This window comes from Neophocaena asiaeorientalis, unplaced genomic scaffold (assembly GCF_003031525.2).
Source record: "Neophocaena asiaeorientalis asiaeorientalis breed wild unplaced genomic scaffold, Neophocaena_asiaeorientalis_V1.1 scaffold1, whole genome shotgun sequence".
NCBI lineage: Eukaryota > Metazoa > Chordata > Mammalia > Artiodactyla > Phocoenidae > Neophocaena > Neophocaena asiaeorientalis.
This window is the reverse complement of record NW_020171981.1, coordinates 3,460,707-3,478,549: the sequence shown is the minus strand read 5'-3', so window position 1 is coordinate 3,478,549 and position 17,843 is coordinate 3,460,707. Positions and strand designations below refer to the sequence as shown.

At 47.8% G+C, this 17,843-nt stretch overlaps 1 protein-coding gene across 1 annotated transcript in view; it reads right to left on the bottom strand.

Moving 5' to 3' along the window:
* Nucleotides 1-6,918: 6,918 nt before the first annotated feature.
* TBX21 (T-box transcription factor 21) overlaps nt 6,919-17,843 on the bottom strand; it is a 13,487-nt gene continuing 2,562 nt past the window's right edge. Inside the window, exons 3-7 of the mRNA XM_024744377.1 lie at nt 10,011-10,165; nt 9,505-9,626; nt 8,742-8,900; nt 8,526-8,587; nt 6,919-8,289 (exon numbers count right to left, since the gene is read on the bottom strand). Coding sequence (XP_024600145.1) covers nt 7,671-8,289; nt 8,526-8,587; nt 8,742-8,900; nt 9,505-9,626; nt 10,011-10,165 — 1,117 coding nt within the window. The 3' untranslated portion in view covers nt 6,919-7,670. The remainder of the gene's footprint in view (nt 8,290-8,525; nt 8,588-8,741; nt 8,901-9,504; nt 9,627-10,010; nt 10,166-17,843) is intronic.

The following is a 17,843-nucleotide window of genomic DNA, read 5'->3' as shown; positions in this document are numbered from 1 at the left end:
AGCCCAAGAATTTTCTTAATGTATAGAACCACAGAAGCAACAGAGGTAAAGGAAGCAGACAATAAATTTCAACAAATTTTTGGAATATAGAAAACAGATGAAGGAATAGTATCTGATTAAGCAGGATGGAGCAACAAACTAAAATGTAGCCACGTCTGAAATGCCTGCAAACAGGATCAACAATAAGTGAACTGATTTACCAACCAATAACCCCTAAGAGGCTCAGGACTTGGGAGTATCAGGCACAGTGGCAATTAAGGCATGGTACTGAAAATTGGTGGATGGACTAAAAGACTGAAATCACGGGTATCAAGATGTCTACCACCACCTAAAAGAGCAGAGTGTTATTCTCTGAAGAAAGGGAGAACAGACATGGGACTTGGGGATACCAAAGTCAGTGGCTGACGCATGGCACAGGGATATTAGCTCGGTGCTTTGTGACAGCCTGGAGGGGTGGGATAGGGAGAGTGGGAGGGAGACGCAAGAGGGAAGACATATGGGAACATATGTATATGTATAACTGATTCACTTTGTTATAAAGCAGAAACTAACACACCATTGTAAAGCAATTATACCCCAATAAATATGTTAAAAAATAATAAATAAATATTTGTAAATAAAAATAATTTGTAATTAAAAAAACAAAAAAAAACAAAGTCAGTGGCTGAGAAGGGTGAGGCAAAGCTGAAAGCAGAAAATTTAATTGAAAGTTTATAAAAGAAAAAATGGGACCCCCAATTTCTCTTCTCGTATTCTACTCCTAGAATGCTGTCAACCAGGGAAAATTTGAAAGTCTCCTTAGGAGAACTGAATAGTATCTTAGGAGAAAAGACCTCTATACACTCCTCTCAGGTTTCATTGTGAGTTTCCCAACCTAATATACCAGCTCCCAGTGATGTGGCAGTAAATGTTTAACAACCAACAATTTGGGAGGAAGTGTACCCTTGCTTGTAGCATTTGCTGATTTCCCTGGTGTAAATATTCCCACGGACAATTTCAAGCTACAAACACGATGCCACTGAATGCAGAGCTGGTGTCAGCCAGCTCCAGCACACCATTGCCAGGTCCTCAATCTGACCATCTTTTGATATCACTTTGAAATGAAGCCCACTGGTTGATTAACCCCTCACCCATGAACACACAAGAGCTTTTATGTAAGCTTTAGTGCCTTGTTCTTTTTTAAATTATTGTTTTTATAGTGGTTTGTTCTCAAACATGAACAGTCAAGGATTACTAAATATTTGAGCAAAGCCTCCAGTATGAAAAAGAGTCTAAAATAAACAAGCAGGAAAAAAGAACTTTGAAAAAACAGATATATTGCAAGAAGCAAAATAAAAGCTCCCTCTTCCAATTAATATATTTAGAGATATGAGAAGATATTTCATCCATAAAAGAGGCACAGGGTGCTATAAAAACATTTGGAGGACAAGAAAGAGTTTGTAGAATTAAAAACAAGTTAGGAGAAATTTTACAGTCCATAACAGAAGCAGATGATAAAGACTAGAAACTCTCTTAAAGGGACTTCCCTGGTGGTTAAGACTCCATGTTCCCAATGCAGGGGGCCTGGGTTTGATTCCTGCTCAGGGAACTAGATCCCACATGCTGCAGCTAAGAGCCTGCATGCTGCAACTAAAAGATACCACATGCTATAACTGAAAGATCCCACATGCTGCAACTAAGATCCGGCACAGCCAAATAAATAAATATTTTTTTAAAGAACCTTAAAAAAAGAAAGAAACTCTTTTAAAACAATAAAAAGAAAAAGGATTAAAGTTAGGAAATAGGACTTCCCTGGTGGCGCAGTGGTTAAGAATCCGCCTGCCAATGCAGGGGACACAGATTCGAGCCCTGGTCCGGGAAGATCCCACATGCCTCGGAGCAACTCAGCCCGTGCGCCACGACTACTGAGCCTGCGCTCTAGACCCCACAAGCCTCAACTACTGAAACCCACGTGCCACAACTACTGAGGCCTGCACGCCTAGAGCCCGTGCTCAGCAACAAGAGAAGCCACTGCAATGAGAGGCCCTCACACTGCAACGAAGGGTAGCCCCCGCTCGCCACAACTAGAGAAAGCCTGCACGCAGCAATGAAGACCCAACGCAGCCAAAAATAAATATAATAAATAAATAAATTTATTTTAAAAAAATTTTTTTTAAAGTTAGGAAATAAAGTTAGAGAATCACCTTGGACATCTACCACATGATTAAAAGAAGTTGAGAAATAAACAAAAAAGAATGGATAAAAGGAAAACTTTCTAAGACTAAAGAACATAGTTTCTGAATTGGTAGGTCTCATTGAGTGCCCCAGAATAATAAATAGGCAAAAAAAAAAAAAAGCTTCCAACCAATGCATATAATCTAGAATGTTCAAAACACTGGGGATAAAGAGAGGATCCAAAAACCTAACACAAAAGATCATGAATCAAAATGACACCAGACTTCTTAAGAGCAATACTGAAAACTAAAATACAATGGAAAAATACCTTGGACATTTCAAAAGAAAATTATTCCCAGCTGAGGCTTTTATACCCAGTCAAGCCATCAATCAGATGCCCAAGTGAAATAAAGACATTTTCAGACATGTTGAAAACATACTTTTACCTTCTATGCACCATAAAACTCCTTCAGAAAAAAAAAAAATGTCCTTCAGTAAAATAAGAGAATAAACAAAGAAACAGAAAGATGTGATCCAGGAAACAGGAGATCCAACACAAGAGAGACATGAAAGTAATCCCCAGGCTGATGGTGAAGGAAAGATCCCAGGACAATGGCTAGGCAGCACATGCCACTCTTCCATTCAGAGAGGAAATAATTTCTCCTCCCCTTGTATATGGTTTGGCTTTGACCAATAGAATGTAGTGGGAGTGATGCTGTCCCAGTCCCAGGCCTGGCCGTTAGCGGTCTGGAAGCTTCTGTCTCACTCTTTTGAAGCCCTTAGCCAAGAAATCAAACTGTAGTGCTGGAAAAAAAGTCCAGCCACTACTTGGTGTTCCACATCTTTTGAATCAGAGGCAGCATCTGTGGAAGAAAGTTTCCCCAAGTTAGTCTTGTCGGACTTGTATGGGTTAAAAGTCAAACATGGCCTTACAGAGACTATCAAATGTGCAAGAAGGCAAACTCACTATGAGTGAGGACCAGAAGAAACAACATGTTTAGACAATACCCCTACCACCACCTCCACAAAGACAGCAGACGTTGGAAATGTCAAATACAAAATACAGAATGGTTGCATCTAGAATGTTTACAGAAACAAAGAATGCAAGTATAAGGGAAAACATGCAATAAGAAATCATCAGGATTGTACAAATTGGAAAAAATAGAACTTATAAAAATGCAAAGCGTAACCTTGAAATAAAACTTAATGGAGATATAAAATACTTATGAAAACTGTTTTGTAAACTGTGGAAAAAACCCTCAATGGATGGGCTAATCAATCAGCCTATTCGATACAGTTGAAAGTAGAATTTAACTAAAACATATATCCCAGGAACTTATCCAGAATGCAGCAAAGAAAGGCAAGGGGGAAAATATAATAGACAGTTGTGAGACATGAATAATAATAGAATAACAATTTCTTACATCCATCTGATTGGAGTCCCAAAGGGTGAAATTAAAGAGAATGGAAAGAAGCAATATTTAAAAAAATAATTAACTAATATAATATTATAAATAACTATATTCAATTTAAGAAATAAAAGATAATTGACTGAGAATTTTCAGAACTGATGAATACACAGATCCAGGAAGCACAGAATATCCCAAAATGAGCAAGAAAAATCAATTCATACCTTGTCACATCATAGTGAGTCTGTTGGACATCAAATATAAATAGAAGATCTGGAAAGCAGAAAGAAAAAGACAGATGACCTACAAAAGAATGGCAATTAGGGTGGCAGCAGATTTCACAAACAACAACAGAAGTCAGAAGACAGTGGAATAACTTCTATAAAATGATAAGAAAAAAATTACTAAGCATTTAGAATTGTCTTCTCAGCAAATCTTATTCATTAACGAGGGAAAAAACAATATTTATAAGAAACAACACATGCGGAGTTTACAAAGAGATCCTCTCTAAAAGAACATATAAAGGATTTAGTTCAAGAAGTAGGAAAATGGGGACTTCCTTGGTGGTCCAGTGGTTAAGAATCCGCCTTCCAATGCAAGGACGCAGGTTCGATCCCTGGTCGGGGAACTAAGATCCCACATGCCACAGGGCAACTAAGCCTGCTCACTCTAGAGCCCGTGCACTGCAGCTAGAGAGAAGCCAGCGTGCCACAAAAGATTCCACATGCTGCAACTAAGACCCGATGCAGCCAAATAATAAAATAAAATAAAATACAAAATTTTAAAAAGTAGGAAAATCATCCCAGAAAAAAGTAGAAATGCAAAAAGGAAAAGTGAACAAAACGAATGGTAACATAAAAGTAGGCCCAAACAAGTTCTGTCTCAGTAAAATAATACAGGAGTCTAATCTGTGGGATTAAAAACAAACAAACAAACAAAAAAAAAACAGAGCTGAAATGTTCAAAATCAGTAAGTTGGGGGAAAGCAATAGTGAGTCAGGAGGGGTTTGAGCAGAGCTAAAGTGATCTAAAATTGTTTTACTGACCAGAATGGAGGGCAAAATATCATTCAACATTACAACGTTGTTAGGTTAAATGTGCATATAAACTGTATAGAGATACTAAAGTAAGAGAAATAGGTTACAGAAATACCAAGCCAGCATAAGGGGGAAAGTGGAATAAATAGGGGGAAATCATCCCTCCAAGGGCAAGAAACTAGCACTTGAAGTTCTGGCCCGTACAATACGATAAGAAGAAGAAAGAAGAAATTAGATGGAATCTTAAAAAAGGGTACAAATGAACTTATTTACAAAACAAGTAGAGTCACAGATGTAGAAAACAAACTTTTGGTTACAGGGGATAAGGGTAGGAGAGGGATAGATTGGGAGATTGGGATTGACATATACATATTACTATACATAAAATTGATAACTAATAAGAACCTACTGCATAGCACAGGAAACTCTACTCAATACTCTGTAATGGCCTATATGGGAAAAGAATCTAAAAAAAGAGTGGATATATGTATATGTGTAACTGATTCACTTTGCTGTACACCTGAAACTAACACAACATTGTAAATCAACTATATTCCAATAAAAATTTAAAAAATAAAAAAGAGGAAATTAGAAGCATAATGATTCAAAAGGAGGAAATAAAACTCTCATTATTTGAAATAACCTGATTTGCCACAGAGAAAGTAATGAATTTATAGCAAACCACTGAAAAATAATAAGAGAATTTAGCAAGGTGGCTGGATCTTATGATTAGCATACAAAATTAATTGTAATTCTATATACTAGTAACAATTAGGAAATATATATTTTTAAAAGATACCTTTTATAGAGAAAAAAAACTTTAATACCTAGCAACAAAGACCCAACACAGCCAAAAATAAACAAATAAAATAAATTAATTAAAAAACAATTTTTTTTAAAGAAGAGTATTGAAATTACTCACAACAGTTCCCAAGAAAGGAAATAGGCTCAGTTTAATATCATTAACTCCAAGGAGTGACAGCCAAGGGGTGGGGCATGGGGAGGATTAATCTACATTCACAGAGTGAAATATGGCTGAACTCCTCTTGTCATTTTAAGAAGATGAGCTTCCAAATCCAAAGAGGATGGAACCAAATATGTATGTCTCATTATCTTTTCCTTCTTCTGACTAGATGGTGATGAAAATTACCTCTGGGCAGAGACCAGTAAAAGAGGGAATGTGAACTGTGAGACATTAGTGAAGTTTTCCAGGCTCTAAAAAGAATTGGAAGAACACCTGTACAGCCTATAATGATGTTCCCACATTAGAATGGGGTATACTGTGGACTGGGGTGAGGCAAACAGTAACTCCAACCTCTTAATGTTTCTCATAATCTCCTTTTTTTTTTTTTTTTTTATAAGCTCCTTTTTTAACCTTAGAGTGCTCTTTCAGGAAATATCTCTTATCATGAAGGAAGATTTGACTTCGGCAATTGTCCTCATTCACTTGAGATTCTTGGGGGTTTTGATGGTTTGGTGGGTTGTTATTATTATTAACTTCTGTTAATGAAAATTCAATAGGTTTCATTAAGAAAAAGAATTTTCAGTATGATTCCAATATTATAAAAATATTTCTGTCTCTCCAATCCATCTAATGTTAATGATAATTATTGATGGGTGGTAAGATTTAGGATAATTTATTGTTGTCTTTATAGTTTTCTGCATTGCTTCAGTTCTTTAAAAGAAGCATGTATCATTTTACAAATGCAATTCAGTATGTGTATAAGGAGAGAGAGAAACAGCTAGAGAATAATAATAATGACAATGATGACAGTTTACACTCTGAGTGCTTACTGTTTATCTGGCACTGTTCTAAACCCTTTACACGTACTAGGGTAAAATATATGAAATTGCCAATATTTGGCCGTTTTTGACCTACAAAAAGAGCAATTTCACGTAGTCCTATTTACATTTACTCCTTTAATCCTTGAACAACCCTAAGATGAAGATGGAGGATCCAAAGCTGCTAGAAATGCAAAGAGAAATCAAGTGTCATCCTTCTCCTCAGACCCACCCGCCCCGATCCAGCCCCCATCCTCTGGTCTTGCCCTCACACCCTGCTCTACAGGTCAGGGTATCCCAAGACACCTTAAGAAGTGGCATCAGCCATTAACCTGAGCACCAAAGGCAGGACACGTAGAATTGCTCTAACTCAGTTTATCCCCTGAGTGAAGTCACTTCTGGTTTCTAGGAGGTACATGGTCTTCGGAACTTCAAGTTCTGTTCTGGAGCAGAGAGAACAGCTTTGGTGCACTTGCAGTTCCCGGTAGAGTCCCCGCCCATGTCCCCCACCCAGGCACTAAAGCAGGACACACTTGACAGTTTCGTGTTTATTTTCAGAAAGTGATGAAGACAAAAGCAATATATCCTGACACCACTCTCTGTACAATAAATAGCCTCCCCCGTTCCCAAAAAAGAAAAAAGAAAAATGCACCCTCACACCCCCCTCAAGACCTTGCTTCCTGAGTTGTGCACAATTCCCCCCCTTTCCAGCCCCTTCCTTGGGACCCCACTGCCTCTAAGAGGGTGCGGCCCAAGCCAGCTGCCCAAAGTCATTGGGTCCTCTCCCCTGACTGTGGCTGGCTGGCTGTTATAAAATTCATGTGTCTTTATTTCCAGATCAGGGATTAACACACACACACACAAATGTTGAAAGTTACTCTGCAGAGGAAGAGATCTGAGTCTCCAGTCTGGTTGTCCCACCTAATCCTGACCCCCCCACTCCCACCCCTACACCCCGCAGAAGGGAGGAAGCTCCTTTGTGTCCCAGACCTTCCATTGTCTGTTTTCTGTTCTCCAGCTGGGAACCCACAACCAGAAGCAGCACCAGGTTGATGAGTGTAGTTGGGACAGAGGAAGGGGCAGAGAACACTCCTCGCAGGTTTCATTGTGGGCCAGGAGGCAGCAAGTGAACCCCAGAATCCTTCTTGACCCCCCTCTTCCTCAACCAGCTACAGAAGGAGATGGGACAGAGGGAGCTGGGGACGGCTCAGTCTTGGGTCTGTGGTCTACGTTAGTTGGTGTCACCAACCTGATGACACTCTTTCTGCTCCTTTCACCATGTCAACTGCTCAATTGGGAAAATAGTTATAAAACTGGCCTTCGGTTTCCTTATCAAAAGGAGAAGGGGCCCCCGCAGGGGAGGAGCTATCGCCACTAGAAGGATAGGGGGACACACGCCTCCTCTTAGAGTCTCCTTCACCCAGTCCTGAGTCGCTGGACTCTGGCCGGATGGGCGTGATCTCAGTCCACAAGGACGGGGAGCCCGGGTCTTCCGGCCCCCGCCCCTCTGAGGCTCCAGGGCCAGGTTCCATGGGCAGAGTTCGCGTGGAGCGGAACCAGCTGGTTGGGCCCATCTTGGGAGGGTACTGGGGGGTCACAGGCCAGCCAGCTCCAGGTGCCAGGACCTCCTGGCTTCGGTAGTAGGACATAGTGGACCCAGAGGCGGAGGGCAGGAATGAAGGCTTCATGCTGACAGCTCGAAACTCGGCCTCGTAGCTGTGGTCCCGAGGGGCCCCCAGCCAGTAAGGCTGGGGAACCACATCCTTGGCCTGGCTGGGAAGGTTGGGGTAGAAACAGCTGGGAACGGGGTACTGGCCGGGGAGCAGAGAAGAGTAGTGGTCTCCCCCAAGCAACTGACAGTTGGGTCCAGGTGGGGAGAGGACACTGGTGTCAACAGATGCATACATGCTAAAAAACAAACAGGAAGCAAAAGACAGGGGTCACGAACGGAACTGGTCACTTAGGAGCCTGCCTGTCTCATGTCCTTCCCCAGACCCTCTTTCCTGACTTGCCTGCCACCCTCCAGTACCCAGCCCACACTTCCCCACCGCAGAGGCAGAGAGGGGACGTGCTGAGCACTTGTCTGGTCTCAGAGGGACAAGAGGAGGCCTCTGCAAACATGAGATGAACCCAGTGGCACTTACGACTCAAAGTTCTCCCGGAATCCTTTGGCAAAAGGGTTATTATCAATTTTCAGCTGAGTAATCTAGAGAGAAGTGAAACAGAGTCACCTGAGTCCTGAGTCTGAGGCCGGGGAACTTCCAAAATCGCTCCCAGGAAGACTGGGGGCTCCACTCTCCCCCTCGTCGTCCCCCCGCCCTGCCACAGGCTCAGCCCACCCTCGCCCAGGGAGCCCTCACCTCGGCGTTCTGGTAGGCGGTCACGGCGATGAACTGGGTTTCTTGGAAAGTAAAGATGTGTGTGTTGGAAGCGTTGCAGGCCGCCTCTGGCTCTCCATCACTGACCTCGACAATGTGCAGCCGGGGCTGGTACTTATGGAGGGACTGGAGCACTATCATCTGAGGGAGGGTAGGACGGCTGTGAGGGTGGGAGGAGGGAGTTCAAAGGAACCCTCTCCCAGCCCCACCATCTATGGCCAGCCCTATGGCCAAGCTAGAAAGGACCCTGAGGTCATCGTGCCCATTCCTCTGCCCTGCCACCACATAACTTCTCCCAGGCTTCCAGCCCCAGTCCCTAGCCTCTTCAGGGCACTAATTCTATTCTCTTGCCCCTTTACCTATCCCCAGATGTCCATTGTGACCAAGGTATTAGCACAAACAGGGCTTTTCAGGGATAAGGGCACTTTTAATAGAATTGCTCAACTCAAAGAAACTTTGCATCCGTTCCCTGGGACCACCGGTACCAACTCTATACCCAATATGGTACACGAGTGATGGCAGCCCAGGATTCGGTGAAGAAACCCCCTGGCTGGTTTGGTCCGTGTTGGCCCAAATGGGACGCCTGTCTGCCCTGAGATTCAGCTTCCTCCCAAGGGGGGTGGAAAAGAACCAGAGTCAGAGAGGGAGAAAAGTCGCTCTTCCAGAACAGAAGCAGCCTGCAGGACCCGCTGCGACCTCGGGGACAGGGAGGGGTGCGGGGCTATCCCACGGGGAGGAGTCCCACCTGGGTCACATTGTTGGAGGCCCCTTTGTTGTTCGTGAGCTTTAGTTTCCCAAATGAAACTTCCTGGCGCATCCAGTGGGCTCCAGTGTTGGGAGAATCTGGGTGGACGTACAGGCGGTTCCCTGTGGACAGTTAATCTCTTTGGCATGCAGCCCTTGGTACCAGACCCCTGGTGATGTGGGGCTTCTTTGCCTGTTCTGAGGGGAATGGCAAGAAGGATGCAGGAGGAGGACAGACGGGGCAGGACAGGGGGAGCTGTGGGCAGAGGACTGAGCCGAAGACAGGCTAGAGCAAAGTAGAAGAGATGACAAACAGAACGGAAGTGAGAAGTGGGAGGGGATGGGGTTGGGTGGAGTGGGGTGGGGTGGGATGGGATGGGAGGGATGGAAAAGAGAATGAAATCCTAGGAGTCAGGGCTAGGGGCTTGGGGGTTCCTCTTGGATCCACCAGGGGGCGCCCAGTATTAGACAAAAAGCATGCCCCCCAGTTCCCAAGGAGGCGCATACCTGGCATGTTGCCCCCAGCCTTTCCACACGGCACCCACTTGCCGCTCTGATACCGCCAGTGATGCTGGTCCACCAAGACCACGTCCACAAATATCCGGTAATGGCTGGTGGGCTCCAGCCCAGCCACAGTAAACGACAGGAATGGGAACATCCGCCTGGGGAGAACAGAGAGACCCATCAATACCCATCAGCCCCCAGCCCCCCGGACAGCCACGCCCTGCGCAAAGGCTGTCCGTCGCTGGTGTGCTGGAGCCGGTTCCCAGCCCTCACCAGAGCCAGCTGGAGAAGTCCAGGAAGTCTGCCAGCCAGTTGTTAAACAGCCACGATTAAAAATTAAATCACATAAATTTACAATTAAATATATTACATTACAAGCCAAGGTAATAAATACTCAAAAAAATCACTTCTCAGTTCTTTTTACTACAGTTTACTATTACCTCTGCTCTCGAGATTGTTTACATCTATTGTACCTGTCCGGTGGAGATACCAGATTATATGCACTACCACACGTGTCTTCCCAACTCCGCGTTCAGTGATATCACATGGGCAGCTTACGAGCAGCCATTATAGGGGTATTTACCACGGAAATCAGCAAACACTATGAATCGGGCTTTTAAAAATGTTTTTCTTTCAGAGGGTCAGTTGCTAGACATTAGCTGCAAGCCTTAGCATGCTCCCTAGAGTGGGAGCAAAGCCCCAAGCCAGCCGCACACAAGCAGTTCCTAGTAGGTCCTCATCTCTCAGTTCCCTGAACCCTGGTCTGGCCTTGGTCTGCCATCCATCCTCTCCATCATGGCTCTCACGGTGCTAACACGCACCTAGCTCCAGAGCACCCATCCACAGGCTCTCCCTGCCCCATCCTCCTGGGCCTGATGTCCGTAGCACAGCCTGCTCCAGGGTCTTCAGAGAAGTAACCGAAGTCCTAGCGGGAGCTTCCCATCCACCTGGAAGAGGGACTCTATTGAGCACAGTCCTCATGTTCAAAGTCCTGGTTCCCAGGAAAAGTGGAGGAAGTTGGAATTGGGATGCTGTGCTATCGTGCTGAGCAACAGATTCAGAGGAGGAAGCACTACCTCACCACCATCGTCGCCAGCACCTCCACCGTCGCCACCACCACTGCAACAGATTCAGAGGAGGAAGCACTCCCTCCCCACCATCGTCGCCAGCCCCTCCACCGTCGCCACCACCCCTGCAACAGATTCAGAGGAAGAAGCACTACCTTACACCATCGTCGCCAGCACCTCCACCGTCGCCACCACCACTGCAACAGATTCAGAGGAAGAAGCACTACCTGCCACCATCGTCGCCAGCCCCTCCACCGTCGCCACCACCCCTGCAACAGATTCAGAGGAAGAAGCACTACCTGCCACCATCGTCGCCAGCCCCTCCACCGTCGCCACCACCCCTGCAACAGATTCAGAGGAAGAAGCACTACCTGCCACCATCGTCGCCAGCCCCTCCACCGTCGCCACCACCCCTGCAACAGATTCAGAGGAAGAAGCACTACCTGCCACCATCGTCGCCAGCCCCTCCACCGTCGCCACCACCCCTGCAACAGATTCAGAGGAAGAAGCACTACCTGCCACCATCGTCGCCAGCCCCTCCACCGTCGCCACCATCGCTACAGCCAACACCTCCACCGTCACCACCACCGCCACAACCAGCACCTCCACCGTCGCCACCATCGCTACAGCCAACACCTCCACCGTCCCCACCATCGCTACAACAGATTCAGAGGAAGAAGCACTACCTTACCACCATCGTGTCCAGCACCTCCGCCGTCGCCACCATCGCTACAACAGATTCAGAGGAAGAAGCACTACCTTACCACCATCGTGTCCAGCACCTCCGCCGTCGCCACCATCGCTACAACCAGCACCCCCAGCACCACCACCACTACAGCCAGCCCCTCCACCATCCCCACCATCGCTACACCCAGCACCTCCACCATCGCCACCACGACTACAACCAGCACCTCCACCATCACCACCATCGCTACAACAGATTCAGAGGAAGAAGCACTACCTTACCACCATCGTGTCCAGCACCTCCACCGTCGCCACCACCGCCACAACCAGCACCTCCACCATCACTACCCCCCCAACCACCACAACCACCACCTCCACCATCACCACCACCACTACAACCAACACCACCGCCACTACTGCCATCACTACAACCAGCACCTCCACCATCACCACCACCACTACAACCAGCACCTCCACCATCACCACCATCGCTACAACCAACACCTCCGCCATCACTACCCCCAACACCACATCACTACAATCAACACCTCCACCTTCACCACCATCGCTACAACCAACACCTCCGCCATCACTACCCCCCCAACCACCACAACCACCACTCTCCCCATCACCACCATCACTACAACCAGCACCTCCACCATCACCACCACCACTACAACCAGCATCTCCACCATCACCACCACCACTACAACCAGCACCTCCACCATCACCACCACCACTACAACCAACACCTCCACCATCACTACCCCCTCACCACCACTGCAACCACCACCAGCCCATCACTACAACCAGCGCATCTATGGCTTAGACTTTCTCTTCTAACCCAAGCAGGAAGAGCAGAGTTTCTAAGCTGGCAGAGTCAAATCCTCATCAGAATTACTTTTCATTCCCACACACTTCTACCTTCCCCTACAAGAAGCCCTGCAGGTTGGGAAGAAAGGCACTGGTTCATGAGTGAGGAAACCTGGGGGAAGGAGAGTTCTAGGGGCCTAGGAGCACTTTTTTTTTTTTTTTTTTTTCCGGTACGCAGGCCTCTCACTGTTGTGGCCTCTCCCGTTGCGGAGCACAGGCTCCGGACGCGCAGGCTCAGCGGCCACGGCTCACGGGCCCAGCCGCTCCACGGCATGTGGGATCTTCCCGGACCGGGGCACGAACCCATGTCCCCTGCATCAGCAGGCAGACTCTCAACCACTGCACCACCAGGGAAGCCCCCTTAGGAGCACTTTTGGGTGGATTCTAGTCCCCAGAGGGTCCCAGATCAATATCGCTAATAACCTTGGAAAGATCTCCCGGGAGGGTACTGTCACATTCCTGTTTTCCCCAGACTCTCCTGGGCTGAGAAAAAGAGACTTAGTGGCCCTATGGCCTTGGATAAGTTAATTCCCAAGCCAAACCTCACTTTCTTCACCCGTAAATGGAGATAATAACTCCTGTCCATCTTTCCTCTGAGAGCTGTTAAGGAGTTTGAAGGATGTGAAACTCAGCTCACCGTCTCTCCCATCCCACCCCCATCCCACCTTCTCCCAGGCCCAGAACTATCAAAGCCCTCTGGCCTGGCTGAAGAGCCCCAAGCAAGAGTCCAGAGTTCCGGTCTGAGGCCCTCGGTCCCAGGAGCTCGGTATGCCAGTCAACTGGAGGAGTCAAAGGTTAGGGATGAGACTGAGCAGTCTAGGGTGGGAGAACACTTTCAACCCATTTCTACCACCAGCTCATTCTACAACAGTGGTCAGGTCATTCACGTGTCCTATATTGTAACCAGTTCCTATCTAAACATGTAGTAACAGAGAGAAGGGAACGTATTAATTCAAGTGCCACTACTTATGCAGCAGCCAGTTCACTGAACCAGTCCTTTGAGATATAAAATGTTATTTCCAATTTATACTTGAAGAAAATGACGCTCAGAGAGGTTTGGTGATGACTCCACGGTGGGAGAGCAGAAATGGGGTCTCCTGATGGCAGAGCGCATGCTACCGTCTCCATCACCCCATCCTGCTCATCGCTGGTAGAGTGAAAGGCAGGAGACACAGGAAGACTGTGGGGAAGAGGGAGAGGAGAAGGGAGGTCTCAACTTCACCCTAAAAGTCTAGAATCACCACCAGCTGGGATCCCAAAATAGCCTCTGATTTACACGACACTTTGCTGGGAAGGAACCAGGAGTGAAGATGGGTCTGGTGCCAGAATGAGCCCCTAGGAAAGACCGCTCAGCACTCACTCAGCCCTCAGAGGACAGGGTTCAAGACCCCAAGCTCCTCTGCTGCTTCTAAGGACCATCCAGTTTGAAATGATTTACAAAGTCATCATATCCCGTCCCCATCCTGTACGCCTCTGACAGTGCTCCAATTCACCACCGTTAAGTACAAATTAAAACATGGTTTTTATCAGTCATGTTGGCAAAATGTTTCAAAATTGACAATATCTAATCCTGATGAACCTGCGGGATAATGGGTCCTCTCGGCCACTATTAGTGGGGGTGTAAATCGGTACCACCTTTGAGGAGGGTGTTCTGGCAATGCCTTGTACCGATCCAAACTCAAAAAGCTCTCAGGCATCAAGGGATCGCCTCTTCCCACCGACCTCGGACCCACTGAATAGATAGACAGCCACCAGCAAATGGCGGAAGAGAAAGCAAAGCCATTTTCACCTGCTCCAGAAGAAATAAAGCCAGTCAGCCCAAATTAAAGCAGGCTTAAAGCTAAAAAAAATAAAATTAAATTAAAAAAAATCTAAACAGTTCTTGGAGTTGGAACGTAGAGAAGAGAAAACCAAAAGGGCTGAGGCCGGTGGTCGAGGATGGTACGGGACTGAAATTGATACACAAATGCAAACTGAGCTGCTTAACAACAGTTATGTTGATCATAATAATCAACTAATTACACCCAGAAAAGTGGGGATTGCCGGCAATTACTGCACACCCACACGCCCACACACGAGACAGCCGCCTCTCTCTTCCTCTACTGAGAAAGTCTACCATCGACTAACATACACCGGCCAACTTGGGCGCAGCACACAGACTGCCTCCCAGAAACGACACGAGGCCGGGCAACATGAGTGGGTCTATCGGGCCATGAACCTCCACAAACACACAAACTTGAGCTCTCAGCCTTCCAGCTGGCCAGTCCATCTTCTTGTCCTCCGTTTCCCCTCCCAGCCCCATCTGAGCTGCCTGGATCAGTCTCTGGGCCCTGGAATCACCCCCTGCTCCCCAACCCATTCTTGCCCATGGAGGAGGGTATCACTGTGTGCACACTGAGGAATGGGTCTAGGGTGGGTGGGAGAGGGAGGATCTGGGAGGGAGTGAGTCAGCCCAAGGCGAAAGGCTACGGGGCTGTGGGTGGGCCTGGGCTGGAAGGATTTTTCAAAAAGGAAGAAAGCCGTGGGTGATGTGGTGGTGACTGGGGGGTCACTGGAAATCATGGAAGGACAGGCCAGCCCACCAAAGCAGGAGGACAGAATGGGAGCTCTTCTCTGAGCCCAAGTCTTCCTTTTCAGAAGCCAGTAGCAGAAGGAAATGGCCGCCGACTTCCCAGATCACTGGAGCCCAAGCTCACAGTCAGGGGTGCTGAATCGGGGGCGGTGTGTCCTCCGTCCTCTCCACCCCGCCATGGGGCCCCCAAGGCCTGATCCAAGAGGAGGCCTCAGAGGAAGTAGTGAGGGGCCACTGCCCCCTTCCAAAGGCCCCACAGCCCGCAGTGTCCGAAGCAGTCTGTTAGGATGGATCGAAAGTGTGAGGATTGTAAAACATGCACGCGCGCGTACACACAAAACAATCAGGGAAATCTGACGATATTTAAGAGTTTCTTTTCAGGTTTGCTAATGGCATTGTGTTTATTTTTAAAAAGCCATTTTTAGAGGTGCACGGAGAACTACTTAAGGGTAAAGTAATACAGTGTCTAGGATTTACTTACTCATTACTTACACTATCGCTAATATAGTTTCAGACCACAAGTTAAGTGAGCGAGGATAAAGCAGAAACAAGATTGGACCAGTATTGACAGCTATTGAAGCTGGATAATGGGTAGATGGAGATCCATTACATGTTTCTCTTCACTTTTGTATATATTGGAATTTTTCATAATAAAGGAAATTAAGTGTGTGGATCTAAAAGAGAGAAAACAAAACTTGTCCAGAGAGGATTATTCAGCAGGAAAATAAAGGAAAGAAGGAGGCTGTAGGCGTAAAGGAGGCAACCAGTACAGAAACACGCATCCGCCTAAGACCCTCAGCTAGCCCTTCACCCCCAGAACCCTGAGGTTCTGCTGAAGTTCCATCTACCTCATCCCTCAAGACTGGAGGGGCTGGGGCCTGGCTGCAAGGCTGTGGGGAGACCCCCACCAGGCCCCAGGGTGGGAAGGCTTCCTGACCACTCAACAGGGTTCAGGCCTGAGCCTGAGTTCAGGTCTGCCGTGTAACCCAGTGTAAGCCACCAGCTCCCCTGGGCCTCAGTGCCCTCAGCTGTAAATGGGGAGGCCGCTTGGCCTACCTAGCACACAGTGAAATAATGGAAGTGAAAGCACTCTGAATGCATCAAGGCCTTCGGACAGTGTGGGTGGCTGTTTTTACTCCTGGTCGTGGGGCACCAGAGAAAGAAACCCAGGCACGTAACTTCTGCATGCTGGTGCCAGTTCTGCCAGTGATGAATGTTCTGTGTAACCTCAGAAAAGTCTCTTACTGTCTCTGGGTCCATTTCCCTCTCTGTCCAGGGAGAAGATGGGACAGGATCTTCTGGGTCTCCTCCAATTCAGACAACAAAGCCTAGAAGCCTAGGCTATGCCTGGGTGCACCCAGACAGGGGCTAGGGCTGGGGGAGCAGAGAGCAATTATCAGAAGGCCTAGAAGATGAAGGCCGTGGCGTGAAAGAAAATGCCAACTTTCTCGGGTTCATCCCCGAGAAAGAGGGACAGTTCAGCAACTTGAAGCCAGTTGTGGTTGGTGGACAGGTCCCTCAATCCCAAGCCACCCCATAGGAATCATCCATCCAGCAATGCCCAGATTGAATGCCAACCCTCAGGCCCAGCATGGCCTCTCCCTTCTCCCTCCCCAAGCCCAACCCTTGGTAGCTGCTCTTCAACACCTCCACACAGAGGCCCTCGCTGGTCCCCTGCCCATATGGGCCCCCACCGGGAAGGGTGGGTACATACTCACACACCAGACAGAGGCAGGGCCCACTCAGAGTGTTGCTTACTAAACAAATACCACACAAGTTGCAAGTTTCTCTTTCTTTCCCCTCGTAGGAGACTCTCTCCGGAAGCAGCACCCTTGGCCCCAAACCCTACCCCGCACGCACGGAGCTCAGGGGACCCTGAACCATGGAGCCATGGGTTCCCCAGGATGGACTGGTGAGTATCTGGATAAGGGTGGGGCAGGCTTTCAGGGACAAGCCTTGAAGAGTACAGGGTGTGGGACTGGCTGCCAGCTGGGACCCATGGGTTAGCTTCACCTGCTCAGGCCCATGGACATCTGTGCCCTCGGGGAAGGGACTGTGTCTGGAAGGAATCTATGCCCCCTCCCACTTTACCACCACCCCCCTCCCAACACATGCGCACACCAGACATATGATCTCAAAGTACTACCGGAAAGGAAACTTGGCGACCACTTCTCCATGTCACCAAATCCCAGTTTTACCACACACACACCCCCTCCCCCAGAGTTGACCTGTACATAACAGCAGCAAGGGGGCTGGGAGAGGTGGGCACAAGGGGCCCCGGGATGAGGGCCGGATTGCTGTCCACCCACTGTAAGACTCTGCCTTCCGCTCCGTTTCCCCACACACAGGGGCTAAGAGGCGCCCTGCTCTGTCAGACCCACAGCACACACTCCCCCTGCGCCCTCCGCGCCTCCCACCAGGTAGGGACTGCACCCCAATACTGGGTAAAACCATAGGCACCCTCCCCCTAAACCAGGACGACGGCTCACTGCGCCCCTCTCCTCCATCTCCCTTTTGAGTTGTGCCTGTTGGTCCTGAGAGTAAACAACCCCCAGAACTTTCCTGTCCGAAACTCAACTCCTCTTTCCTCCCAAAGCCTGAGCCAAAACTGTGAGGGACACAGAGACACTAGCACAGTCT